This window comes from Camelus ferus, chromosome 31, assembly GCF_009834535.1.
Source record: "Camelus ferus isolate YT-003-E chromosome 31, BCGSAC_Cfer_1.0, whole genome shotgun sequence".
NCBI lineage: Eukaryota > Metazoa > Chordata > Mammalia > Artiodactyla > Camelidae > Camelus > Camelus ferus.
The window spans coordinates 14,084,974-14,111,658 of record NC_045726.1 but is presented as its reverse complement, the minus strand read 5'-3'; the positions used below and the strand labels follow the sequence as shown (position 1 = coordinate 14,111,658).

At 56.9% G+C, this 26,685-nt stretch overlaps 1 protein-coding gene across 3 annotated transcripts in view; it reads left to right on the top strand.

The window, feature by feature from the left end:
- The window catches only part of BMP1 (bone morphogenetic protein 1), a 38,417-nt gene extending 16,780 nt beyond the window's left edge, over positions 1-21,637 (top strand). For 2 of the 3 annotated variants that reach the window (XM_032471198.1, XM_032471199.1), the window contains 12 exons: positions 3,745-3,847; positions 5,410-5,526; positions 5,769-5,914; positions 6,022-6,217; positions 7,544-7,669; positions 8,550-8,710; positions 9,115-9,295; positions 13,234-13,359; positions 16,393-16,520; positions 16,908-17,121; positions 18,737-18,987; positions 20,893-21,637. In XM_032471198.1, coding sequence (XP_032327089.1) covers positions 3,745-3,847; positions 5,410-5,526; positions 5,769-5,914; positions 6,022-6,217; positions 7,544-7,669; positions 8,550-8,710; positions 9,115-9,295; positions 13,234-13,359; positions 16,393-16,520; positions 16,908-17,121; positions 18,737-18,987; positions 20,893-21,027 — 1,884 coding nt within the window. In that variant the 3' untranslated portion in view covers positions 21,028-21,637. Of the gene's footprint in view, positions 1-3,744; positions 3,848-5,409; positions 5,527-5,768; positions 5,915-6,021; positions 6,218-7,543; positions 7,670-8,549; positions 8,711-9,114; positions 9,296-12,574; positions 12,802-13,233; positions 13,360-16,392; positions 16,521-16,907; positions 17,122-18,736; positions 18,988-20,892 lie in introns of those variants that run through there. The other variant, XM_032471200.1, reaches the window with a different exon arrangement.
- Positions 21,638-26,685: the final 5,048 nt, after the last annotated feature.

Here is a 26,685-nt window from a genome sequence, read left to right as displayed (position 1 = left end):
GGCGTAAGTTTAAGAGCCAGAGTGCCTGAGTGGCTCCCAGCCGTGCTCTTCCCGAGGTGTATGATCCTGGGGAAGCTGCTTACTCTGTCTGTGCCTTTGTTTCCCCACCTGTGAAATGGGCCTGGTGATAGTACCTCCCTCGTGGGGTTGATACGAGGATTAAACAAGTGAATGTACATAAAGCGCTCAGAGCCCTGCCTAGAACATAGTGGGGATTCGAGCAATGTTAGCTGCTATTATCATGCTATGGTCCCAATCTAGTAAATGAGTTAACTGCTGGTCAGCTTCCCCGGGTCAGCCCCATCTGCCTCCTGGGTTCTGGTCTGGACCATCATGTGAACCAAATATCAAACCATCTGAGCAAACTCAACTCCAGGAATGAAATTAACATTTATGAGTGGCGGACACCGTTGTATGGATGAGTGACATGTATGTGTGACACCGGTGACAGACAATGTTGTCGACTTTACATGCATTAATTTAATTCCCCTAAGTCCCATCAGGCAGGTACTAGCACCATCTTACAAACAAGGAAGAGGAGGCCCAGAGGAGTTAAATGATGAGCCTAAGATCATGCAGACTGAAGCCAGATAGTGGGTCCCCGAGGCTCAGCTTCTTCTCCCACCTCCTCCCTGAGAGCACCCAACAAGCATGGAATACTTCCCACACAGGCCGCACCTGGGGACCCCACACCCCGTATCTCATTGACCCCCGACTTCCCGAGTGGTGTCGTTAAGGTCATTTTTCAGACAAAAACACTGAGGCATAAAGTCAAGCCACGGGCGGGAGTCACCAGCCAGGAAGAGGCGGAACTGGCCGGGTTTTCCTTGGCAAAGGGCAATGCCGCTGCCACCAGAGCACAGCTGCTTCCACACGACAGAAGTTGTTACAACTCTTAATTAGACACCTCCGGTCTCAGTATAGCCACGGCTGGGCCTCCCTGTAGGATGCCCCGACCGCCAGCACAGGTCTCTTCCTCCCGCGTGAGGCTGACCTCTGCTTCCTCTTGCCCATTGGGAGGTCTCGGGTGGACCCTGTGGGCGTGGTTTCTTCTTCAAGGGGCCTGGATTCATCCTCTCTGGACAGAGCCAGGGTTGTTTTCCAGGAGGAAGGGAAAGTTGCTGCTGTTTTGAGCACAGCTGCTGAGCAGAATTGATTGGCAGGCCCAGGGAGGCCACACGGAGTTAAGGGGGGTTAAGGGTGCAAGTTTAGGAACAAGGGAGCCCTCTCTCAGCACTCTGCTTTCCTTCCTCCATCCAGCCACTCTTTAAAAGATATTTTTGTTGTTTGTTAGATAGAAAGATAGCATATGCATGTTGTAAAAATTCTGAGCAATATGGAAATGCGTAAGGTAAAAAGGGAATGCTCTCCCCCTGGTTGTCTTCCAAATCCCACTCCTCAGAGGAGCCTGAGCATTGGTAACGCTTGCTAGGTCTCTCCAGACCCTTCTAGGTATGCGTGTGCATGCGTGCATGCACGTGTGTGTGTATGTGTGTGGTCTTCTGTAACTTGCCTTTCACAGCAATAAATTATGGTCATCATTCCATGTCAGCACATATAGATCTCCCTTAGTCATTTTTGTAGCTACTTATCCCATCATCTTGATTTCCCTTAATTTAATTATTTAATCATTCCCTGCAGGTCTCTTGGTGGATGCTCGGTTTTTCCAAGCTTTCATGATTACCAGAATAGATACCCTGAAACTTACATCTTTATACAACTTGGGCAAGTGTAGCTGTAGAATGAATTCCTAAAAGCAAAATTCTATTCAGGAGATATTTGGTAAGCAACTATTACGTGACTGTACACTGAGGATCCCATAGTGAATTAAACTTCCTCTGTGATCATAGTTGGTCATTTTCTAAAAAGATGAAACATTGTGTAATAAGACACGGGCTTTAAGAGCTAGAATAGATTTTCAACTTCAGTTTTGCAAAATGCCAGGACTTGTATTTTTATGATAATAATAATAACGCCCTTCCTCCTCCTTCCCTGATTAATAATCATCAAGAGTAACGTAGCATACTTTTCAAAACGTGCTCTCACTTGCTTACAGCTGAGGGTGCTACAGTTAATGAAAGCACACCCCCCCCAACTATAAACACATTTAAACTCATGTATGAATCAGAAGAAAAGATGAAGAGTGGACCGTGAGTTCCAAGCTAGGTCAGGAGAGATGTGAGTACATGGCGGTGGCAGGGCAGTGGAAATTCGCGGTAGCTTGAAGGTTGTAGAGAATTGGAAAGGACTGTTGAGCTCTGTGTACAGAGAGGGTGAGCAGGGAAAGACTGGGGCATGTGGATGGAAAGCGTGGTCCTTGGACTTAAGATGATGGATGATAACAAGGTCCAGGGCATGATGGGTGGCCAAGAAGGGGCAGGGGGAGGGTGGGAGAGGTCAGGGAACGGAGAAGCCAGGAAATGGGAAGGATCGTGTGGGTGGTTATTGAAATCACCAAGCATTCTGACAGGGTCGGTGTCAGAGAGCGGCCGTGAGCCAGAAGCTCTTCCTTGACCAGTCACAGCATTGACCCAGGCTGCAGACCACAACCGCCAGCACCCGCTGTGGGGTCCTTTTCATTCTGACCTCCACTCTGTTGGCCTCTAGCTCTGCAGTGAGCCAGGGGGGAGACAGACCCTCTTTGCCCCTTTCTACTCCAGCAGGGCACCCAGCTAGCACCTAACAGGTGGGCCATCGTGTGTCCGCTGCACGCCGCTTGCAGGCGGGGGGCCGTTGTCTGGAGTCCCTGCTTGCTGGGCTTCAGGGCTCACTCTGGAAACTACTCAGGAAGCAGCTGCCCTCCTAGCACGTCTGCTCCTCTACCTGCTAATATGCCCACCAGCTGGGGAGACTGGTACTTCGCAAGGTGTCAAACGTTCCTCCCAGATTGGGTGAGCGTTTGATGGGTTTGGGGGCTAAAATGAGTTCATGCACGGGAAGTGCTTAGGGCACTACCTGTACGTATGGAGTGCAGTGTCAGGGTGACATGCTCTTTCCTCATTTTATGCACCAGATAGCTGAGGTTGTATGATTTACCCAGGGACTCACAGCAGGAAATGCAGAGGTGAGAGTCAAACCTAGGCCTGTGTGATTGGAGTCTTTTCATACTTACGTCTTATTCTTCTAGTTCCTAAGCCCCTTGACAGGGACATATCTTAAAATCATTCACGGGAGGCATCCAGACCTGGTACTCCCTTCAGCAGTTAGCACGACCCTGCCCAGGATCAGCATTCAGTAAATATGTGATGATGGGTGACTCAGCCCTGCCTCCCTCTGCCTTTCCTCTCTGGACCCTTCGTTCCCATTCAGACCCCCCAGGACCCACATGCTGCCCTGGGCCCTTCCTATCACCAAGGAGACCTCTCTCCTCTACAGATGCTGTAATTTATATTATTTAAGTTGACCATGGGGAGAGCTGGGTTTGTTTAACCCTAAGCAACGGCCCTTTACCAAGGAGATCAGTAAAACGAGACCCTGGGGTCGCAAACATTCATCGAGGCTGTGCATTTTAAGTGAGGCCTGGCTCAGGATATCTGGGAAGAATGCTGGCTAGAACTGGCAGATGGCTGGGGCGGCGGCGGCGGGGGGTGCCATATCTGGGCCAGGAGCTCCTTTTTGGAACCCTTAACTATTTATTATCCGTGGCAAACCACCTTGCAAGGCAGGCAGCAGTCATAGGGCTGGTGGGCAAGGCCAGAGGGGTATGGGCAACAGCATAACCTTCTTCCTCCCCCATTACCCCAGATCATTCTGAACTTCACATCCATGGACCTGTACCGCAGCCGTCTGTGCTGGTACGACTACGTGGAGGTCCGAGACGGCTTCTGGAGGAAAGCGCCCCTCCGAGGTAACGGCTAGCCCACCTGTGCCTCCTCCAACAGCTGATTCCTTCTTAGAACTACTCACATCACACTCCCTTCATCCTGCACTTGGCCACGGGCGGCACCCTGGCACGAACACCAGGCTTCCCGGTGTAGTCAGTGCTGCCGGCTCCATCACTGACTGTGTGACTTTGGGCAAGTCCTTTTCCCGATCAGGACTGCAGGGTCCTCGGTGCGGGCTTCCAGGCCTCCCTTGGAAGGGGGCTCTCAGTGTACCGGTTGGGGAGTATACAGAGGGAGTTGAACAGGCTCATCCCCACGGTTCCAGGCTCTCTTCCTCATCGTGGCAGTTTCAGGGGCTCTGTTTTCTGTCTGCAAGATCTGACCGGGAGCTACATACCTGGCACAGTGGCCCAAACTTGTTTGCACAGGATGCTTTGTCTGGTTGGGGGATAGATGGAGGGGGAGGTCAGAACCACAAGACAGAAGATGCTGTAATGGACATAGAGTTAGAGCAAAGAGAGGTGTTCATCAGGCCTGAGGGGCTAAATTCTTCTCCAATCTAGACATGATCCTAAGTGGCCCAGGACCACTCATTAGCATTAGAACTTTTGTCAAGGGAGGTGGGGTGTTAAGGTATAGCTCAGTGGTAGAGTTCGTGCCTAGCATACACAAGGTCCTGGGTTCAGTCCCCTGTAACTCCATTAAAAAAATAAATAAACCTAATTACCTACCCCCCCACCAAAAAAAAAAAAAAAACAAAGAACTTTTGTCCCATAGTCTGAGCCTGAAGCAGGCTACAGATCCTTGCTAACCATCTCTTTTCTCCCGCCAGTTTCTGATATTGGAATTTTTCCTATTAGTCACTCAAAGCTGCTGTCTACGACACTTCCTACTGCAGAAGTGTCAGCGTTTCCAAGATTGCAGTTTCTTTTTCATAACTTACATTCCTAGGGCAGCACCCTCCGTCCGTTGCTGAAAGTTGGGAAACACGCATCTTATTAGGAACACACAAATCATCCCCAGTCAATTCTTTACTACAAAGAATTCTACCGATGGCCAGCCTTACCCACTTACGTGGATTCTTGTTGGGTTTTGTTTCAAAGGGGACATTTTCTGACCCTGTCCCTGGATTCTGGGATTTATTTGGGGTCCCGTGGTATCCCCTGCATTTGAGCAAATGAAAACATTTTGTAATGTACAAAGAACACTGTGTTTGCTTTTAGTTATTACTTGCTTGCGTGGAGAGCAAATCAGCAAAGACAAGTAACGATGGTGATGTTCTTTTTAAGAAGTAAATGAAGTGCAGGTACAGCTGGTTATTGCGAGGAGTCACGTTTCCTCCCAGAAACAGTCGTATCTTTTTTCTCAAGTGCATGAAACCTTCTAGACTGGTCTCTGGCGCTTCAAGGCCAAGCTGGACCTTGGACTGGGGGTCAGTGGCCTTGGGAATGTATGTCAAGTGCAGACCAGGGTCAGAGCCCCCGAGTCCCCCAAAGAAGGGCTTCCTGGAGGTGCAGCTCTGATGCAGGAAGGGAGAGGGACTTGCTCGGGCCTCACTGCCCCTCTGTCTGCACCGCCTGTGCAGGCCGCTTCTGCGGGGGCAAACTCCCCGAGCCCATCGTCTCCACCGACAGCCGCCTCTGGGTTGAATTCCGCAGCAGCAGCAACTGGGTCGGGAAGGGCTTCTTTGCCGTCTATGAAGGTACCGAGGCAGGGGGAGGGGGGACGTCAGAGGTGGGGTCTCTGGACACCCTAGGACCACTCCCTCCTGTCACCCGAAGGGCCCATGAGGGAGGAAGCAGAAATTCCAGCGGGATTGGCTGGGGCCAGGGGCACTGGGCAGCTGTGGGGGAAGTGGGGAGGGCTGAGGAAAGGGACTCTTGATCAGGGCACAGCATTCTGACTGATGTCCTCTTTTTCCCACCTCACCCCATGTCCCCAAAGCCATCTGCGGGGGAGATGTGAAGAAAGACAATGGCCACATCCAGTCGCCCAATTACCCAGACGACTACCGGCCCAGCAAAGTCTGCATCTGGCGGATCCAGGTGTCCGAGGGCTTCCATGTGGGCCTCACCTTCCAGTCCTTTGAGGTGGGTCAGAGACCCCCGGGGACAGCCCATCTCTCTGCGGGCTCCAGGGCTTGGGTCTGGGCTGCCAGAGCTCCTCCCGCTGACGGAGCCCCCCACCCCCGCCCCAGATTGAGCGCCACGACAGCTGTGCCTACGACTACCTGGAGGTGCGCGACGGGCACAGTGAGAGCAGCACCCTCATCGGGCGCTACTGCGGCTACGAGAAGCCAGACGACATCAAGAGCACGTCCAGCCGCCTCTGGCTCAAGTTCGTCTCTGACGGGTCCATTAACAAAGCTGGCTTCGCTGTCAACTTTTTCAAAGGTGCCTCTTTCCCCGCTCCCCCACCTCTCCCTGGCCAAACCACCTCCTTCATTCCTTCTTTTTATGTTTTAAATTTTATTTGATGGTGATGGAACACTTAGCCTGAGATCTACCCTCGGAACACACTGAGGTGTACATCCAGTATTGCCGACCACAGGCACGAGGTTGTACAGATCTCCTCGACTGACTGCAACTTTATGCCCAGTGATTAGTAACTCCCCATCTCTCCCTCCCTCAGCCCCTGGTACCCACCATTCCACACTATATTTTTATGAATTTGGCTATTTTAGATACTTCATGTAAGTGGAATCATGCAGAATTTGACTTTCCATAATTGGCCTATTTTGCTTAACACAATTTTCTTAAGATACATCCACGTTGTTGCGTATGGCGGAATTTCCTTCTTTCTTAAGGCTGAATAGCATGCCACTGTGTGCATAGCCTGCATTTGCTTTAGCCTCATCCTTTGGTGGACACCTTGGCCATTATGAATAGTGCAGCCACGGCTTCATCGCTTCCTCATTCACTCACTTGACACAGACCCTCTGAGGGATGCGTCGACCTTGTCACCTTGCCTTTGAATTTATGGTCCCACCGAAAAACTCCACACCTCATTGAGTAAATGCCAAACTTAGGTACAAGTAGCTGACTCACCGTAGATGCTCAACTATGAATTGACGTAACAGTTCTGGAGTTTCCTTAAAGTCTAAGTTTGTACAGAAGAAGTGTTGGTGAGGCAGAGAGGCAGGAAGTGCCATGGGAGCTCAGGGCGGAGGCAAGGCAGTGTGGACCTTTTGTCAGTGTGATCCTGGGCAGGGTATTCTGCCCCAGCCTCATTTCCTCGTCAGTAAGATGGGGACAGTAACAGCCCCTCCATCACAGGTTCCACGTAGGGATTAAGGAGAGATGAAAGCATGAGGAGAGATGAAAGTCCCCTACTCAGCCAGGGGACCTCATGAGAGGCACCAGAGGCTGGTGGTGGCTGCCAGCCTAGCCAGCATGGTCAGAAGGAAGGCTCTGTGGAGTCTTCCTGTCCCTTCCTTCAGGGCACCGTCTGTCCCTTTGGGGCTGTCATAAGCAGGATCCCTTGGGGACCGAGTAGCATTCTGGGCAGCCATGGAGGGCTGGACGGGGGTTGGGGGGAGGCCCACAGCCCTGGAGGTGAGCGAACAAGGGAGGTTCGCAGCTAACCTCCTCCCACTGGAGTGGGGCTGGGGTGGTCCCAGGAGCCTGAGGAGCCCTGGACTTGGCTCTCAAGCAGAGGGCAGGAGGAAGGAACCAGGCCCTGGACAGGGAGTCCCTGACACCCCTTCCTTCCAACCGCAGAGGTGGACGAGTGCTCTCGGCCCAACCGCGGGGGCTGTGAGCAGCGGTGCCTGAACACCCTGGGCAGCTACAAGTGCAGCTGCGACCCGGGCTACGAGCTGGCCCCCGACAAGCGCCGCTGCGAGGGTGAGTGCCCCCAGGCCGCCCACTCGCCCCCCCCACACACCCTGCAGCCCGGACCTCTTGTGCCCGTGGACAGACCCCTTTCTGGAAAGACTAGGGTTCCTGGGCACTTTTGTCCCTGCCCATGGATAACGGGTACATGGTGTGTCTCAGTCCTTCAGAACACGCTGTGACCAGGTATGAGGTACTCGTTTGGTTTGGCTTTGTTTTCATTCTTCTTCTTCTTTCAAAATGCTGACCTTAATTGATTCCATCACCCACCAGAAGGTCAAGATCTACAATTTGGAAACCACTGTTCTCGGACAGCCACTGAGTCTCAGCCTCCCACAGAGGTTCCCAGGAGGCTAGTGAAATACTCTCTGGCTAACCGACTCCAGCTCAGCCTGATCTGGTGCCCGGCTTCTCTCCACTCACCTCTGAGCAGCTCCTTCTCTGTGTCTCCTGGTCCTTTCTGCCCCATTCCCAGTCCCCTCTGCCTCCCCCTCAGTCCTCCCCACCCTCCTCCTGCTCCTCCCTGCCCCTCTCGCAGTCCTCTCTGCCTCCCCACCCTCCTCCTAGTCCTCCCTGCCATCTGGCACTGCCTTTCTGGAGCCCCTCTCTCCCCTTCTTCCCTCTAAGCAGATGCCTGGCCTTTTCTCTCGCACAGAAGATAGAAGTGGCCACGCAACTCCTCAGCTCCTCGTACTCTGATGACACCCCCTACCACCCTGCCTCCTCCCCTTCTACCTTCTACCCCAGAGAGATCAGCCACAAGCCCCCGGGCTGGGGGAACCCACAGACCCATGCCTCCTCTTTGACGCACCACAGCCCACGTCCCGTGCCCTTCTCCAGATTCGTGGTGGGGGACTTGTGGTGGGTGACGCCGCCTCCCTTGTCCCTCCAGCGGCCTGTGGCGGCTTCCTCACCAAGCTCAACGGCTCCATCACCAGCCCGGGCTGGCCCAAGGAGTACCCTCCGAACAAAAACTGCATCTGGCAGCTGGTGGCCCCCACCCAGTACCGCATCTCCCTGCAGTTTGACTTCTTCGAGACCGAGGGCAACGATGTAAGTGCCCACCCGCCTGGGGCTGAGGAGATGCAGGGAGGTCTGAGGTGTGGGCGCTCTGCTCGGTGCCTGCTTCCTGCCCTCTGAAATACTCCAGGAGTGGGGAGGTGGCGGAGGGGGGTTCAGGGAAGCCAGGGAGGCTCAGAGGAGGGCCTTGAAGACCGGGGAGCACGTGGCAGATGGGAATGAAGGACGGGGAGTCTAGAAGCCTGTGGAGGGAGGAAGGGCTGGGGGCAGCACAAGAGGACCCAATGGGGCAGGGGTGGCACCCTTCTGAATTGTTAGGTGTGGCAAAGCAGGTAAGTAAAGGCGAAAGGACCCACAGAACAGGGAGCCTCCCCGGGTAGCAGTGGTCAGGAGAGGCTTCCTGGAGGAGGTGGGCCTGGAGCTGCACTGCCCTGCAGGTGTGCAAGTATGACTTCGTGGAGGTGCGCAGCGGACTCACAGCCGACTCCAAGCTGCACGGCAAGTTCTGCGGCTCCGAGAAGCCCGAGGTCATCACCTCCCAGTACAACAACATGCGTGTGGAGTTCAAATCCGACAACACGGTCTCCAAAAAGGGCTTCAAGGCCCATTTCTTCTCAGGTAACCCGGACTCCCCAGCTCCGGGACCCACCTCCCCTTCTTCCTGCCGCTGCACCCCTGCACTTCCCAGCCCCCCTGGTGCCAGGCGGCAGGGTCTGTCCCCGGTTCCCCTCACCAGCCCTCGACCACCAGGCCAGCCCCTCCCCGCCTGAACCCCACTCTCTCTGAGCCCTTAGGGCTGTGTGGGAGCCCACCTGAGGATGGGCAGGACACAGGCCTGCAGAAAGGAAGGGACAGGGCGCTCCAGGTCTCAGGAGCCACAAGCCAAGGCCCAAGAGAGGGCAGGCCCCAGGAGCAGGGGGTTCAGCGAGGCCAGGACCTGGGACGCTTGCAGGGGAGGAGGCTGTTTGCGTTGGACTGTGGGGCGGACTATCTGGCAGGAGCTGGATCTTTAATCAGACCCAGCACACGCCAAATGGGGTTATGCCAGGGCCTTCAGGAAAGTTGAGGAGCCTCCCTTCCCTCAATCCCACAGCCTTCCCGCTCCTCCTGGCCCACGGTAGGGGCTTCAGATGCAACTAGCATACATCTATTGAGAGCCGCCCCACGTCAGGCTTGGGGTCAAGTCCCTTTGATGGCCCCATCTTCGGGCAGCCTAAATGGGAGAGCCCCCTGCCCAGCCTCTCCAGGCTAGACCTGCAGGGCTCCCTGGAGACACCGCCGCTGCTTTAGTAATTCCGCAGTCCTCCACCCTGGGGCCAGGCTGCGAGGGGGCTGGTGGTCTTCTGGAGGCAGTAGGACCCCGAGGTGCAGGCAGTGCAGGGCGGGAGCTCTAAGGAATCGAGTGTGGGGGAGAGCGGAGAGCAGGAGGCCGGTGGGCTGGCTGGAGCAGGCAGCTTTGTTGGGGAGCAGCCAAGGGGTCCTCATCCCCAGCATGCCCGGCGGGCCAGGCCTGGGCAGCAGGAAGGCCGGAAGCCCACGGCCGGGTCCATGCTGCCGGCCTTCTCCCCTCCTTTGCCCAGGGTCCTGCATCCTCAAGCCCCCATGTGGCCACCCTGCACCCCTGCCTGCCCCACTGGATGCCACGCACTGCCCCTGTGCACTGGTTCCCTGCTTGGCACTGCCAGCCACCCCGCTCTGCTTACAGTGCCCCACAGCCCCTGCCCCACTGCTGGCTGAGACCCTCCCCTTGCAATGCGAATTCTCCTCTTCCCTGGGCCCACCTGGAACTCCTGTGAGGTGCTCACCAGAGGGCTGAGGGGCTGTAACACCTCAGGGGTGGGCTTGGCCCCCTGGGGAAACCATTACCTGCTTACTCTTGTCTCTTCCTGCCCTTCTGTTGCTCCAGTCTTGGGGGGCGGAGGGGATGACTATGTCTGTCAGGCCTAGAGCCCAGGGCTCTCCACCCATGGTCACCGCCCTGCCCTGACACTGTGCCCACCCCACCCTCAGCCCCACACAGACGCACGCGCACACACACACGTGCACATCTGCACATGCACACACATGCACTGCCCCTTCGCACAAGAAACCTGCAGAGGACCCTCACCTGTGGGCGTCAAGGCTCAGCCCTCAGGGCCCGGGGCATCTGACTCTGGCCCCCCAGGAGGGGGGCTATTTGGACTTTTGGGACACCCAGCGAGGAGACCCTAAGGCAAGAAGAAGAGAGAGCCTGAAGACCTTCAGTGTGACCCCAGCCACCTTCCGGGGCATTTGGCACTGGAGGGTGAGTGCCATCTCCTTGTCTGGGCCGTGTCCACCCTCTGCTCCTGCCCCTCCTGCAACCTGCTCCCCTGGCTCCCAGGAGAGGCTGCCCCCACCCCACCAGGCCAGAGCCCCGCCCCGGGCACTTCCTCAGGGTTACTGCTCTCACTCCTGCACTCAGCCACTCACTCACCCACTCACTCATTCATTGGGCAAGTATTTCTTTTACCCCTACATTGTGCCAGGCACTGTACTTGGTATTTGGAGCCCAAATATGAGGAAGGCGTGGGGTCAAAGCATTTCAGGGAAATCTTTGTTCAGTCCATGAGCGGGGACCGCTGAAGCTGCTAGCATAGTCACCAGTGAGTCCCTCGGTGAACCCCCCAAGATGACTCGCAGGGTGCTCCTCAGCCCCACTTTCTCACAGGGCTCGTGCGAAGGCAGCTTCCACAGGGTCCCCTGTGACGCCCTATAACTAAAAAGGAGCCCCGAGGAAGTATGTAAGGACTCCACATCTTAACCTTGGGTTTCCATGGGCCCCAAGGGGTCTGGCTCACCTGAGAGTGGATCAGAGAAGCAGGGCCCTCTGGGAGCCAGTGCTCCAGCCCGCAGGCCCCTCTCCTGTGCGAGACCAGGAACAGAGCCCCCGTTGTCACAGTCCCCGCCTGGCCAGCAGGGTTCATCTCTGGAATTCTGGGTGTCCATTTTCCACTCCCCTTCCCCGAATGCCTGCGTCCATGCCAGGCACACAGTCCCCAGAATGACCACGGAGAGACTGGAGAGTATGTGTGTGAGGTACCCACGCCTGTGACCAGGTGTCCCTCTGTGTCGGTGCACTTGTTTCTGCGTTCACTGGAAAGTGCGTGTGCAGAGTCACCTGACCGGGAGCAGCTGCACATGTGAGCACTCCTGAGCCCCCGACCTCTGCATCCGTCCGCGTCTCCGTTGGTACCTGTGCGCGGGGCCCTGAGTGCCCGCACATGCCGCTGGGCCTGTGCGTCCGTCCCTGTGCACGCTTCTGCACACACCTGGGGAGTGAGCAAGCCATGCCTGTCTGTGTACGTGGGTACACAGATGGCTCACGGGTGGTGTCTGTGTGTGAGGGGCTGACATGTGTCCTGCGCAAGTGTGTGCGTGTGTAACCGTGGGTCGGCTTCTGTGCTGCCAAGTAGGGACGACAGTACCTGGTGAGGGACACTGTGTCTGTAGGTGTGTTGGTGAGTGTAGTGAGTGTGTCTGTGTGTAACACACTCTGTAGCTGCAGCGCCAGGAGGGAGCTGAGCTCTGGATGAGTTCCCCCACCCCGTTCCAACGGACTGCTCCCCTCTGCCAGAGACTGCATCTCCCTCCCCAGTGTGCGGCCTCTTCCCACCCCCAGCCTTCTCCCCGCTGCAGGCTTCCTCCCCGTCCTTTCCCTGTTGCTGCGCCTCCTCCCACCTGCTGCCCCTCCGTGACCTGGCTGCACCGCCGGACATGGCCATCCTGCATGTGTGTCCCGCTGCCTTCCCGCCCTGCCCGGGGACCCGCCTCGGAGCCAGAGCCGGGCCTGGTTTTCACTGCTCTCCCTCCCTGGCCCCCCCCGCCCTCCACCCCCACCCCTTGGTCCCTTTTCTCCTTCTCTCTCTCTCATTTCAGAAAAAAGGCCAGCTCTGCAGCCCCCCCGGAGACGCCCCCAGCAGCTCAAATTCCGAGTGCAGAAAAGAAACCGGACCCCCCAGTGAGGCCTGCCTGGCCTCAGGACCCTTTGTTACTCAGGAACCTCACCTTGGACAGAATGGGATGGGGCTCTGCTGCCGCCCACCCCCACCTCCGCTCTGCCATGCTGGCCGCCTCCCCCTGGCCGGACAGAACTGGTGCTCTCCTCACCCCGTCCCCCTCACGTGGACAGGGGGCCCTCCCTGCCCCCCGCCCCCTCCCATTTTGATGGTGTCTGTGACATTTCCTGTTGTGAAGTAAAAGAGGGACCCCTGCGTCCTGCTCCTTTCTCTTGCAGTCTGCTTGTCCGTGTGTCTGTTTTTCCACTTGTCCTTCTGTCCAGTAAGCAGGTAATGGTTCCCATGCCAGTCAGCTCTGGACCCCAGCCCTTCCTCCGTCCACTTGGAATTTCTCTCCCCACAGCTGGGCCCCCCTCAGTTGGCTCTGCTTGTGCCCGGGACCCCCATCATCGCCTCGGCCTCTGCTCCCCACCCTGCCTCCCCAGGGGAGGACGCCCGGCCAGACCTCCCACTTGCCCTGGGGTGACGCCGCCCTCAGCCCTGCACAGACCCGTCTGCCCTTGCTTGCTCCCCCTGCAGACAAAGACGAGTGCTCCAAGGATAACGGCAGCTGCCAGCAAGACTGCATCAACACCTTCGGCAGCTACGAGTGTCAGTGCCGCAGTGGCTTCGTCCTCCACGACAACAAACACGATTGCAAGGAAGGTAAGCAGCTCCGGAGCCCTTCCAGCACCGCCCCTGCCCACGCGTGCAGCCTGCAGCGCTGGGACGGGGAGCGGGGTCAGAGATGCCGTCTCCTTTGGCCTCTATTTGGATTCAAGAAGCTGAGTGACCTCTGAGGTCACCTTGTTTTGCCTCCTGCCTGGTACATGGACCCCCGCCCTGCGACCCCCCCCCAGCAATATGCAAGCCACACACACTTCCGGTCTTGTGTGTATCAGGGGAGGAGGGGCTCATGGCTTCCCCCAGGCTCCCCTTTTAGGCTGTTCTGGTAATTATGCCCCTTAAAATCCACATCCAAGTCTCCTTTTGTACCCACCTCCCTCTGTCAGGGAGGTTGAGATGGGACAGTGGCTAAGAGCACAGATCCTGCAGCCAGACCACGTGGCCCAGCCATGTCACTTAGCCAGCCGAGTGCCCTTGAGCAGCTGACTTCCTCTCTACGTGCCTGGGTTTGCCGTGAGTGATGCATAGATGATAACAGCCCCGCCTCAAGGGTACAGGGTGCTGCGACGTGCTCCGAGCAGCGTCTGGCTCATAGCAAGCGCAGTCACGTATGCTACCATTATCCATCACACCTCAGATCCCCTGGGACCCAGGGTCACTGCCTCCCTGACATGGAAGCCCTGCAGGTCCCTGAAAACAGCTCTGTGTCGTGGCGCACATCATCAGATACCTCTTTGGACACAATGCAATGCTGGCCTGCTCCAAGGCGTTAATTGCATGCTTGCTGGGAGCCTACTATCCCAGCAGCACGATGCAGACTCGCCTCTGACACTGAGTGTCTGTGTGCCGCTGGGTGAGTCACTTCACCTCTCTGAGCTTCAGCTTCCTCACCCATGAGATGGTCCTAAACATTAGAGCCCATGCTTTGAGCACTTAGCACAGTGCCTGGCAAATGCGTCTTCTCTCCATTACTGGGTGGACGACCCAGATCCTGACAGATAAACTGCTGACTATAATAAACAGAGTTGAAGCACCCAATAGACACTCAGGGGCTTCCAACCCATCACTCCCACTCCCCAAATAGAGTTCCTGACTTACGGAGCCCCCACATCCTTTAGCTAGAGGAGACCTTCTGATGTCTGAACTGCATTGTAGCTTTGTACACTCTCTCTGAAAAAGAGGATTTTGCTAAAGAACCCTCAGCTTCGGCATCGACAAGCTAGCCAGCGGAAGGTGTACACTTCTTGGGAGGAGGGCCTCTCTGTAGCTCTGATTCATTCTAGAAGCACCGGTGGTTCCACACTCCAGTGATAGGCTACTTACAAATCAGTCAGTATTTCCTGACCGCCCGTGGAGGGTGTAGCACTGTGCAAAATTCTGTAGGGGATTCAAGAGAGGATCCCTCTGGTCCCAAGAAGACTGCAGTCCAGCTAGGGAGAGAAGTGGGCATGGAAGGAGACATCAGAAGGCGTGGAAGACCGGTGTAGAAATGGGGGGCCAGTGAGTGCGGAGATGGGGGGCTGTGGATGGATAATGGAAGCAGCTCATAGCTCCAGTATAGAGGCCAGGAGCCCCACCTGCCTCCACCCGGGCTGCTGGGCAGCCTGCAAGGGCACTGCCCCTCTCTGGGCCCTGGCGGATATGCATTCATCCTGTGAGCAATGTGCGGCCCACACCCCACCCACCCTTTTCTCCTCCCCAGCCCAGCAGTGCACTGGCTTTTCCTCAGATTGGATGATCATGGATCAGGAGCATCAGCTTTTAAACTGGAGTTTGCGAGGCCACGCTTCTCCAAGGCAGAGGGCAGGTGGCAGTGGATCGAGGAGCCATGAGTAGTGAGAACGTGGTGATAGCAAGTTTCCTTGAAGGAAAGGAGCCCAGATGGGCAGCAGCTGGAGGGGAGCGTGCGTTGTTTTAGGATGGGCAGAGTGTCAGAAAGTTCATGGGCTGGCAGATCTGACAGAGAGAGGGGGGCTGTGTGTGTGGTAGGAGGGTCCCCAGATGGTGGGCAGCACGAGCTCCAGCTCACAGAAGGAAAGTCCATTCCTGCCAGAGAGGAGGGCACCTTCTCCGAGATGCAGCAGGAGGGAAGGTGAGTTTGCAGGTAGGGAGTGGGATGTTGAAGTCGCTTATATTGGAGGGCCCTGCTTTTCTCAAGGAGGCAGGAGGTGAGGTGGTCTGCTCGGAGCAGGGCTGGGTGTTGAGGAGAGGGCTGAAGGTTTGGAGCCACGGCTGAGGAGGGGAGAGATGGAGCCAGTGAAGGACAAATCCAAAGATTACCAAGTGATGGGGCCCAGCCAACCTGGAGATCACAGTTAGGGTTTTCAAGATGGTGCAGCCCAAGCATGGCTGTTGATAGGCAGTTGGGGTGATCGGCCACGTGGTCCAGCTGATAGAGAAGCACGTTAAGTCAGCTCAGGAGGAAGTATTGGGAGACACCAGAAGGACTGAGGCTGTGGAGGTCTCTCTAAAGTTGCGAAGCGTTAAAGCAACAGGAGGGCCTGAGAGCCCTGGAAGGACGGGAGGTGGCCACTGAGAGCGTGATGCGTTTGTAGCATCAAGAAATGGAGGGTGATGGCAAAGCCTCGGGAGCAGGGCAGTAAGAACCCACAGAGCTGAGAAGGTCAGGGTGTGGATGGGCCGTCTGTGTGTTCGTTGACGTCACCTAGGATGGTGGCAGGAGTCGGGTGGAGAGAACTGAGTCAGGTGCCAAAGTCTTCTGTGAGTGTGGAGGCATGACAGGAGCTTAGAGGATGCCAGCATTGAGGGCAGAGGTGATGTGGCCAGATGGCCTTAAAGGCCCAGCCGTGCACTCGGGGCACCTGTGGGGGCTGCTGGCATGGATGCTGCGGGTGGAGTCCAGCTTGGAACCGAGCAGCTGCTTTTCACTAGGCTGGGTGACTGAATGGAAAAGAAGTAATGTCAGCCTTCAGTCCATTTCTAAGAGGAGGACAGAGAAGCGAGAGAGGAGGAGGGCAGGAGGGAAGGGCTTCCTTCCTTTCTTCACAGGGACCAGTGGCACATAGGGTTCCTGCTGATCCCCTTCCCCTCACTCACCACCCCCCCCCACAGCCGGCTGTGACCACAAGGTGACTTCCACCAGCGGCACCATCACCAGCCCCAACTGGCCTGACAAATACCCCAGCAAGAAGGAGTGTACCTGGGCCATCTCTAGCACCCCCGGGCACCGGGTCAAGCTGGTAAGGTGCCCACTCCCCAGCCTGCCTGGGCACCCCTGCTCCTCCATGCCTTCTGGCCATCACCTATTTCCCGTCAGCTCCAAAGCCCCATGTCACCCAGAGCACTGCCTGGAGCGATGCCGGTTGCAGGCCCGTGGCCTGGCTGAGCCCATATGGCTGCCATCCCTGTGAGAACCCCAAGTCTGGTCTGGACAAAGGCCCTTTCCCAAAATACAGTGTGGGTGTACCTGCCATCGCCCCAGTCCTAGGTCCTCCATCCTTCCCATCCACCAGCAGCGATCACTCCCTGGTGTCCATGAACTGGGGTCCGGAGACCTAGGTTTGTTGCCCACCCCTCCCGCCCTTCAGCCAGTTTCCTAATGCGCTTTCGTCCCTCACACCCTCCAGACCTTCACGGAGATGGACATTGAGTCCCAGCCTGAGTGTGCCTACGACCACCTGGAGGTGTATGATGGGCGTGACGCCAAGGCCCCCGTCCTGGGCCGCTTCTGCGGGAGCAAGAAGCCCGAGCCCGTCCTGGCCACAGGCAGCCGCATGTTCCTGCGCTTCTACTCGGACAATTCCGTGCAGAGGAAGGGCTTCCAGGCGTCCCACTCCACAGGTGAGCCCCCCGAGAGGCCAGGGCGCTGGGCGGCCGGTACCCTTGGGCTGTCATTTGTCCTGAGGCTTCTGCTAATCCTGATCTCAAAGGCAGGCCCTGGGTTTGGGGTGAGGGTTTTACAAAGAGCTGGTGAAGACAGGCAGGCCAAGCCCATGACTCAGTGCAGAGACAGTGTGTCCTGAAGGCAAGGCCAGGGGGGCAGAGAGTAAGCCTCCTGGGCGAGGGAGGGGAGGTTCTGATTAGAGTTGGGAAGGTCAGAAAACAGGGCAGTAACAACCGGAGGTGGGGAACCCAGGGGTGGGGAGGGAGTCCCCTGGAGTCCCCAGTGGTAGGACACTTGACTGTGCAGTAGCCCACCCACGTTCCAGCCCCCCAAATTCACTCCATCATTCATTCTACAGACACCTGTTAACACGTGGAATGTATAAGGCAGCATTCTAAGTGGGGGTCACAAAGTGAACAAAGCAGACAGACTTCTCAGTCCTTGAGACATTTCTTCTGCTTTGATTTGGTCGTTGACTCAACGACCTTTTCCTGAGCCCCAGCCCTGTGCAGAAGACGCAGAGGGGCACAGGCCATGAATCACGCACGAGACCTTCACCCGGCCCACCCGGGAAGCCACAGCCCGGGAGTGAGACAGGACATGGACAGAGATAATTGCAGCAGGAGACAAAACACGATAAGGGCCTCTCTGTGGGTGAGAGCTGATGGGTCACTCTAGGTGGGGAGTGGGGGGAGCCCAGCACAGCCGTGATCCCAGGACAGCTCTGGGTGCACATAGGTGACTGCAGGTCATTTCCTATGTGAGTCTAGCAGTGAAGTGGGAATATGTGGCCACGGAGGAAGCCTGGAGCCCAGTCCTGCGAGGCCTGGGACGCCAGGCCAGGAGGGTCAGAGGGGGGTTTGCAGTCTTCTCGTGGGTCTTAAGCTACCTGTTCGGGAGCGCCCAGAACTGATGGTTCCACAGCCTCCCCTCCTCCCTTTCAGCTCAGTCCCTGACCCGGGCCCCACCCACCCATTCCCCACCCAGCATCCTGGAGGCCAGAGGGCATCGGGAGGAGGTGGACATGGATGGCCCTGCCCTGCCTGTTCTCGTTTGCCTCTCCCAGCACAGGGTCACAAACTGGAGGCCCGGAACTCCATTTGGCATTCAGACCTGCTATGTTTGGCCCACGCTGTGTTTTTTAAAGACGTGAGCCAGCGTTTTAAACTTAGGAGTTTTCGCCTAAAGTCCAGATGTACATCTTCTCTCTTAAGAATGGGAGCTCTGGTGACTCAAGGGCCACGTTCTTCTGTGACAGCCATCAGCTGAAGCGAATTAGCAATGTCCTCTTTGGACAAGTGCACTCTCCCCAGCGCCTCCGCTCAGAGTGGCCTTCCACCCTGCCGCGTCCCTGGGCCTCTGTGGGCATCTCTCCAGGCGGAGAGCAACAGAGCACTTGTTCCAGGCCGAGTCCTGGGCTGGGTTCAAAGCCACCTATCACTAGCCATGTGGCCTGAGCCAGGGCCTCCATCCAGCCAGGAAGACTGCACGTCGTGAGACACAGTGTCTGGGCCGCAGCCCTGCTTGGGGAGGGGTGGTGGCCGATCTTGTGTGTCCCCCCGCCCCCAACAGAGTGCGGAGGCCAGGTGCAGGCAGAGGTGAAGACCAAGGACCTTTACTCCCACGCCCAGTTTGGTGACAACAACTACCCCGGAGGGGTGGACTGCGAGTGGGTCATCGTGGCCGAGGAAGGCTACGGCGTCGAGCTGGTGTTCCAGACCTTCGAGGTGGAGGAGGAGACCGACTGCGGCTACGACTACATGGAGCTGTTCGACGGCTACGACAGCGCCGCCCCCAGGCTGGGGCGCTACTGCGGCTCGGGGGTGAGGCCCCGCCCCCGCCCCTGCCCCGCCCCGCCCCAGTGCAGACCCAGCGCCGAGGTGACGCAGCTGAGCCTCTGAGGGCGTGGGGCTCTGGCGTGGGTGGCAGCACCTGCCTGCCTGGCGCTTTGCAGGAGCCAGAGACCCAGCTAACGCAGACGTTCCTGCAGCCTCGGGCACAGGCCCTGCCCTGACCCAAGCCTGCTCAGCACCAGTATGATTCTGTCTCTAAGGTAGTTTGCATCTAGGGAGGAGGATGGCGTTCCCTCTGCCGCCTCTTTCCCTTGCTCCATTCCAAAGGCAGCTCCCAGGGCCCGGAATGAGGGCAGAGGTTGGGGCAAGATCCAGGCACCAGGGCTGAGCTAGACAGTCATCCTGGCAGAGCCGTAACAATACCCTCATCTCTTCCACTGCCGGCTTCTCTTCTTGGCTAAAGGCCAGCTGGTCCCAAAGCATATTGGTGCTGCTGTCCAAGCAGACACGGAGCATCACTGCTTGGTCCATAAAATGGCACTTTCAGAGGCAGTGGGCAAAAGTCTGCTTAATGGGATTTTAACTAAGGCCACAGGAAAACCACAGAGATGGATTTATTTTCCTCCTGGGCAGAGCTTGTGGCTTGTTTTGTTTTTTTCTTTTGTTTTTTTTTTTAATCCTTTCCACTTTCAGACAATGCCATCCTCCCCTCCCCATTCCACACACACACACACACACACACACACACACACACACACACACACACACAGACTTTTGCACATGTACTTGCATTCATACGCACACTCAGACATGTACTCCTTCCCATCACTTCCTTGATCCCCTGCCTTTCTCATGGCCATGCTCAGGGGCAGCAGGAAGGGTTAAACTTTCCAAGAGCTGCAGCAGCTGCTGGACCCAGTGTTGGCTGGTGGAATCTCCCCTTAGGAGCAGAGTTCCAGCCTTTGTCAACTGGCAAGGTCTGGGCAGGGCTGGGACAGGGGGGAGAGATGGGGAAGCGGAACACGTAGCTGCTCCGAATCCCCTGGCCACCAAGCTAGCGTGCCCTCCCCACTTTGCCCTTTGTAACTCCCTTGATCCGACACACTCGAATGAGTCACACACCAAATCAGGCGTCCCCAGGTGGCTTCTTCCAGAGACTTCCACCAGCCTGGAGCCAGCGGGAGGGGACCTGGGGAAGGAACCCAGTTCCGTCAGGGCTTCCTGGCATGGTGGCTGGAAATGTCCCCAAGGTTCTCGGAAATGATCCTTTCCATGCCTCAAGGGCCAGGGCCTCTGTGTGCTGATGCTCTGCGGGCGGCTCTCACTCTGAGGGCCTGCACACAGAGGTAAGGAGGGGCTTGCAGGAGCCTAGCAAGGGGCATCACCGAGAGCTGACCTTGGCCGGCATCAGCAGAGGGCAGGAGGGGAATAGCCGAGTCCCGGTCTGGGGGACCCAGCTGTCCTGTCTTCTCCAAGAGTTGGCCAGGACAGCAAGACGGCAGCCACTTGGAGAAATCGTTCCCTTTGCAAAGCCTTTCACAGCCATCCTCTTTTTCGTTTCCCCTCACTAGCCCTTCTAGGCTTGGGGAGCAGATGGCATTTTTTTCTGTTTGCTGTTGAGGGAAGTCAGGCACAGAGAGGGGCAGTGCCTTGCCTAAGACTTCACAGCTAACTAGTTAGTAGTTGCGCTGGGTGTGGAATGGAAGTGTGACTCTGACTTAAGACAAGCTCTTCTACCCACTGCTATCTCCCCTCCTCCAGGCGCCCCCTTAAACTCCTGCTAGCAAACAGTCCTCTTCCTGCTTCAAGGTGCTGGGGGAATCTGGTGGAAGTCGGGAGCCGCCCGCCTTCCTTGCAGCAGAGGAACGTGGGGAGGGAAGACAGCAGTCCCAGCCCCTCGTCCTCAGCCTCACGCCCACCCCTTTCCTCTGTCAGCCTCCCGAGGAGGTGTATTCGGCGGGAGATTCTGTCCTGGTGAAATTCCACTCGGATGACACCATCACCAAAAAAGGCTTCCACCTGCGGTACACAAGCACCAAGTTCCAGGACACTCTGCACAGCAGGAAGTGACCACAGCCCCCACACGGGTGGGGCTGGCAGGCCTGCTGCCCCTGGTCACCTGAGCCGGACAGCAGGGGGCGGGCAGAAGGCGGACACCCCGTCCTCGTCCCCAGTGCCAGGACCTGTGGGCTGATGGTCTGGGTGAGGCTGTCCTCAAGAGGCAGGGGACTGGACTCCTACATAAGCCACTTCTCCACGGTCCCTTCCTCCCTCGCCCCCACCGGAGTGAGGGGCCAGGGCCAGGGAGCCAGAGCTTTCCCTGAGACACTTGAAGTGGCCATTCCTCTCTGGGGGCCTGGCCCGGTGGGTGAGGGTCTGTCAGCAGGACCCGCCCCCTTCCCTGCCCATCTCTACACACTATATTGTGTACAGCCGGTGGCATAGCTTCATTGTAATGTACATTTCCCACCCCTTCTCCAACCTCGATTTGGTTTTATTTTAATCCCCCACTTCCCCCTGTTCCCTGGGGTGTGAGTTTCTGCACATGTCCCACAGGAGCCACAGTGGGAAGATGCAGGGGAGGGGGTGGGGCAACAAGACAGGGCTTCTCTCAGGCCCAGTGGCTGGTCGGCCACACCAGGGCACCCCAGCAAATAAACCGAAAGTGTTACAGCCAGTATCCTGTGCCAGATGCTCTCTCTGGGACGTGGGGGCCCGGGGTGGGGAGGCATCGCATTCCAGATGTGCAGGCTTGCACTGTCTGGGGCCGGCTCACAGCCAGGGCACCTGGCCTCCCTGGCTGCCCTTCCTTCCTTCAGTTCCAGAGCCCCTGAGGGTGTGATTTCACACTCCGGCACACACAAATACAGGCGCCTTGCACACTTCAGCCTGCAGGCGCAGCACGTACACACACTGCTCCTAGCCCCCCCACACACACAACAAAGGGGTGGGACATTCTGTTTGGTGGGGTAGGAGGAGGTATGTAAAAGGGGACGGTGTGTGTCTGTCCATCCAGTGTCCATCTGGGTCTTCTGTCTCTAGGTCTGGGTGTCAGGCTCTGGGAGCCCACAGAACACCAGCCTCAGCTGGAATGAATCCACCAGCTGGCCCCCAGTACCTGCCTTCCAGAAGGGCAGACCCCGGATGCTGGCCTCACGGGTCCTTCTCTCCCCAGGGAGACAAGAGCCAGACGCTCGGCAGCCACTGAGCAAACATTCCAGCTCTGGGCCTCTCTCCCAAGGTGACCCATGGCTGTGTCTTGTCTGGCCCCCTCCTTCCTGACATTTCTCCTCCCTCCGCAGCCAGCAGTGAGGCATAGACCTGTCTTCCGGAGGCCAAGAGGAGAGAAACCACATCCCTGCTCCTTCCCTTCAAAGCAGCCTCTCTCTCCCCTTTCTTTATGTGGACCTCACAGGGAAAGAAAGCCAGAGAGGACCCAGATTCTCTGCCTGGGCTGACCACTCCCAGATTCCAGAATGAGCCAGGCGGCATACTGCAAGCCCCGGGGCTCCCTGAGACCCTACAGTGGGACTGGAGGTCTTTTACTGGCCCCAAGCTCCTCCCTTTTGCTAGATGATGTCTGAACTATGTGGGGGGACCCACCCCCAGGGTGCAGTATGGCATGGTGTACCCCATTTTGGTCCTTTAAGCAGAAAGCAGCAGTGGAAACCAAACGCATGGCTGGTATCTAATGTACATGCAGGGCCAGCTCCCCCGGTCAGGCTGCAGCCCTCTCTTCCTGTCCTGACCGCAGGTGAGGGAGTGGGTGATGGCAGAAGAGCCAGTGAGATCACAGGCTGTGATGTCACGGCCACCCCTCCCTGTCTCTACCTCCTCTGACCCACATGCACAGAAAGGCCGGAAGGGCCACGAGCAGAATGGAGAGGCCCCCAAACCGTTGGAGCTGCCTGGGCATTTTACCCAGACACTTTGCCAGCCAGCTTGGCATCAGCTCCACAACAAAATTCGTAGTCAGTGGTCACAGCTCTCCTCACCAGCCCGCCAGATTCCTCTGATGCTCAGAGGACCACACTCCCAGTTCACAAACCACATGCGCGAAGGGAGCCAGGATCATAGCCCTGTCCAGACTGCGGAGCTCCAGCCCGAGAGAGCACCCGGGCCTCCACCCAGGACAGGGTCTTTGTGGAGAGCAAAAGCACCGCTGGAGGCAACTCGGGACCGACCCGACCCATGCAGCTGCCCCGGGCGCCCATCCCAAGACTCCATCACCACTATGGACTCGGGCCCTCTAACAACACAGGGGCTGTGCTGGTGGGCCCTCCCAGTCTTCCCTGGGCCCATGCGCAGAGGCTGTCTCTGGGTGGTGAAGGGTGCTCAGGAGCTGGCTGCAGGCCACTGATACACATTCCAGAACTTAATCAATGAATGTGTTCTCTGGACCCAGCCCTCCCTCACCTCCAGTTGCTTCAGGCTTCTAGTTTAGATGAACTCCAGCGCAGCTGCCCACCGGCTGAGGGGATTCCATGTTAGAGGAAGGCACCCTTGCTGCTCCAACTGTCTCCAAGTCCCTGAGATCCCCTGGGTCCTGAGTGCATGGCCGGCAGCAGAAGAGCTAGGATGGACCTGCCCCAGACTGCGGTCCCAACCTGGGAACCAGTTGGGATAACCACATACCCCGGAGCTCCAGGCTCCTCCCTCTGGGCACACCTCTCTAGCCCTTGGAGGACAGGACACTAGCCCTGGCCTGGCGGTCAGGAGACCTGGCTGTGCCTTTGCTTCACCCTCTGATGTTGGCCAGCTGTCCCCTCCCTGGGGCTCTGCTCCCCAGTCTGTCACCGTTCCCCAGAAACTCTTCCTGCCAGGGTCTAGTCTCCAAGAGCCAGAGGGTGGGGCCAGGCTCCTGAGGCACCTGGGTGCTTCCAGGACCAACTGTTGGCTCAATTATAGAAGGAAAGTTGAATGCCCTATACTGTTCCGTCGCATCTTTTTCCCCCCTTCTCCGTTTGCCTCCCCTTCTTCCTAATCGCACAGGCTTCTCAATTATGAGAAGGTTATAAGCTTGAATGCAAACATAGCCAGCTTTGAACATAAGCTGTCCCACTTGGTAGCTGTGTGCTCCTGGGAGAGTCACTTAACTGCTCTGAGCTTCGGTTTCTTCACCTAGATACATGGGGTGAAAGCACAAGGTTTCAAGAAAGGAAGAGATACATTTTGGAGGGAGCCTGTCACATCATCTGCTGGCAAATAGGCTTTCCGTAAATGGGTCTTCCTTTCCGGTCCTCTGCCGAACAATTTTCCAGTTCCTGGACTATATGCCCTTGCTGTGCTAGAAGGAAACTTCTGGGCACACCAGTTTCCAACCGTGTGTTAGGAGTTTAGTGCAGCACTCTGCCTGCCAGAGAGGGCAATGCTTAACCCACAGCAGGGTGTGGCTTGCCAGGACGCAGGGGACATATTTCTGGCTCGCTGGTAGCCTTTCTGGGCACCTCCCAAGTCACACCCTGTTCTTGATTGTCCCTACATACAACGCTGATGCTAGAATCTGTGAAAAGATTTGCTGCCCTAGTTTGCAAAAAAATAGTAGTGCCTGACTTGGGAGGTGGGGGAGATAGGGAGAGGGCAGCCAGATGTTTCCCTAAAGAGTCATGAGGTCCCCAAAGCAGCCTCCTCCTTACCAGCCTGCTTCTTGTGCTCCAGCCCCCTCCCAGCCTCACTCCCTCCCCTCCCCCATCCCAGGAACATCTGGTTCCAATCTCCTCCAGATGCTGTGGCCAAGCTGTTTTATGGCCAATCACCTCAGCTCAGCTTCCTGAAGGCCCCCCCTCCATTTCGGGGAACAGTCCCTCCTCATCCCTTTCCTTGGGACCCTGGCCACCGCTTTTCCTAACATGGAGAAAAAATACAAAGCCAGATGAAACTGTGAGGGTCCTCAGAGCTGGCACCTCCCCTCCCACCTCCTTGTGGGGAGGGAGCTGTCTCTTCCATCCAGGATTAAAAGAAAGATGCTGGCCCAGAAGGAAAGGAACGGGCAGGGGAGAATGGGTGAACATCTGGACAGAGGAGACTCTGTGTGTGTGTGTGTGTGTGTGTGGCCACATGTGTGTGTTGGGTGTGTCTGTGCCTGCACAGCAGAACACCCCACCTGTACCCGGAAGTGCCCCTTGGTGGCCACCACTTCGTCTTCCCTCCCTATCTCACTGGAGCAGGGCTAACTCGGGCCCCTCTGCTGGACAGTAGCAGCTGCGGTCCAAGGTGGTCCCTTACCTTGAAGTCCTCTGTGGCCACCAAGGCTGTTTTCTGTATCCAAGCCAGAGAGGCGACGTGTGCGTGTGTGCGTGTGTGTGTGTGTGTTTATGGTGTGTATGTATACATAGACCTCTCTCCTTCCATCTGGTCAGATTAGAGGGACACAGGCCAGAAAGGACCCTGGGGGATACTTTGGCAGATGCCCTGATGGACACCTCGAGCAGCCCAGGGCTGAGTGCCAGAGAGCAGCCATCTGGAGGGAGGAAAGAGGAGCAGCCTCTCTGGAGGAGACCTACATGCAGCCCCACCATTACCCCTGCGGCAACTTGCTCCTTATCCCCTGGGAGGCAATCTCTCCTAAGAAATTCAGAAAGGTTTACAAAAGGAGAATTGAAGCCTGTGCCTCTGGAAGACCCTGAAAACCCCTCGGCTGGTGATGGGGTTGGGTGGCCTTGACCAGAGGTGGAAGGAAAGACCCTGTAGGTCACTCCCCATCCTTGGAATCCTGGACTCCTGATATTCCCCACCACTCCTTTAAAATAAGCCTCCTTAGCATTTGTGACTCCACAGCCCCCTCTGGTGTTACTTGGGAACTAGGCACAGCCATGATCAGCCAGAAGTGCTGTAGAGACTAAGACCCTTGCGAGGGCCACTGCGTCTGAGACCCACCTTGCCCATGTCTCACTGTCCCAGGTGGTCCCTGGCATACACAAGGGGAGACAGGGCAGTCAAATGGGAAGATTCCAGCTTCTGGATCAAATCATGACCTACTAGCTGTAAGATACGGGCAAGCCTTTTAACTTTTTTGTGCCTGTTTCTTCATCTGGTAAATAGGAATAACACAGCACAGAGCCATTGTGAAGACCTAAAGGACTGGATGTGTGTGAAAACATCTGGTCAGATGCCTGACACATAGTAGGCCCTCAGGAAGTGGTGTTTGCCCTTCAGTTTTCCTTCCTAGTGCAAGGAGGCTGTGCCCCAAGCTTTGAATGACACGTTCATTTGGCCCTGAGTCAGGCAGTGTTAGGGAGGTGACTCTAATTTTTCTGGAGCTTTTCCACTCCAGCAGAGGATCATTTTAATAAGTCCTTAATAATAGATGCAGAGGTGACTCAGATCTGCAAACAAGGAGCCCAGCTGGTGAGGGGACACTGGGGATCTGGGGGAGGGGAATTCAGTGGCATCTGGGTCTGAGGCAGTGGCAGGCTGCTGCACTGAGAAGGGCTCCAAACAGGGGGGCCTGTGGACCTCAGTTAGGCCTCCAGATTGCTACAGGTTCTCCCCTAAGACGCCTCAGTTTCCCCACCTGCAATGTGCAGGATAGCGCCCAATGACCTCCAAAACCCCTTCCAAGCTGGAGATGTGATTCTGCTTTCGGAGCCCTGCCTCCCACAGCGAGCTCTGGGACACCCCTGGAGACGATTCCAGGTGTCTGGCCCCAGGGGCATCCCCATTCAAGCTCCTCTGTGACTATCCAGCTTGCCCAACCCACCCCTCCCAGAGCCGAAGGAGAGGCACGGC